Source organism: Penaeus monodon, chromosome 32 (genome assembly GCF_015228065.2).
Source record: "Penaeus monodon isolate SGIC_2016 chromosome 32, NSTDA_Pmon_1, whole genome shotgun sequence".
Taxonomy (NCBI): Eukaryota; Metazoa; Arthropoda; class Malacostraca; order Decapoda; family Penaeidae; genus Penaeus; species Penaeus monodon.
In genome coordinates, this window is record NC_051417.1 from 5,575,902 (window position 1) to 5,576,237 (window position 336).

At 38.1% G+C, this 336-nt stretch overlaps 1 protein-coding gene across 1 annotated transcript in view; it reads right to left on the reverse strand.

The window, feature by feature from the left end:
* The window catches only part of LOC119593376 (oligopeptidase A-like), a 6,758-nt gene that overhangs the window by 1,921 nt on the left and 4,501 nt on the right, over positions 1 to 336 (reverse strand). The window contains exon 10 of the mRNA XM_037942305.1: positions 155 to 334. Coding sequence (XP_037798233.1) covers positions 155 to 334 — 180 coding nt within the window. The remainder of the gene's footprint in view (positions 1 to 154; positions 335 to 336) is intronic.

Below are 336 nucleotides of genomic sequence, written 5' to 3' on the forward strand. Positions count from 1 at the left end.
TGTCCATAATTTCTTTTCATACCAAAAAGGATGAAAACTTCTTAAAACAATCATTAAACATGTTAATGTCTATAAATAATATGCCACAATTACAAGAAAAAACAAAGCCAAGAATTTTAAAACTTTGGCTTTCACGTTCTACCCCAAACACATTACCTTTTGGAACAGTAAATTAACATCATTGAAGGTAAGTAACACAGGTTGGTCCTCAGAGGCAGGAGGCCTGAAGTTGAACACTAAGTTTGCAATTGGTGATGTCCCTGCAGCCTCAGATCGACTGCGACAACCAAGCATCCAAGCAGAACCAATTCGAGTGTACAGCTTCTCACCAGGTCT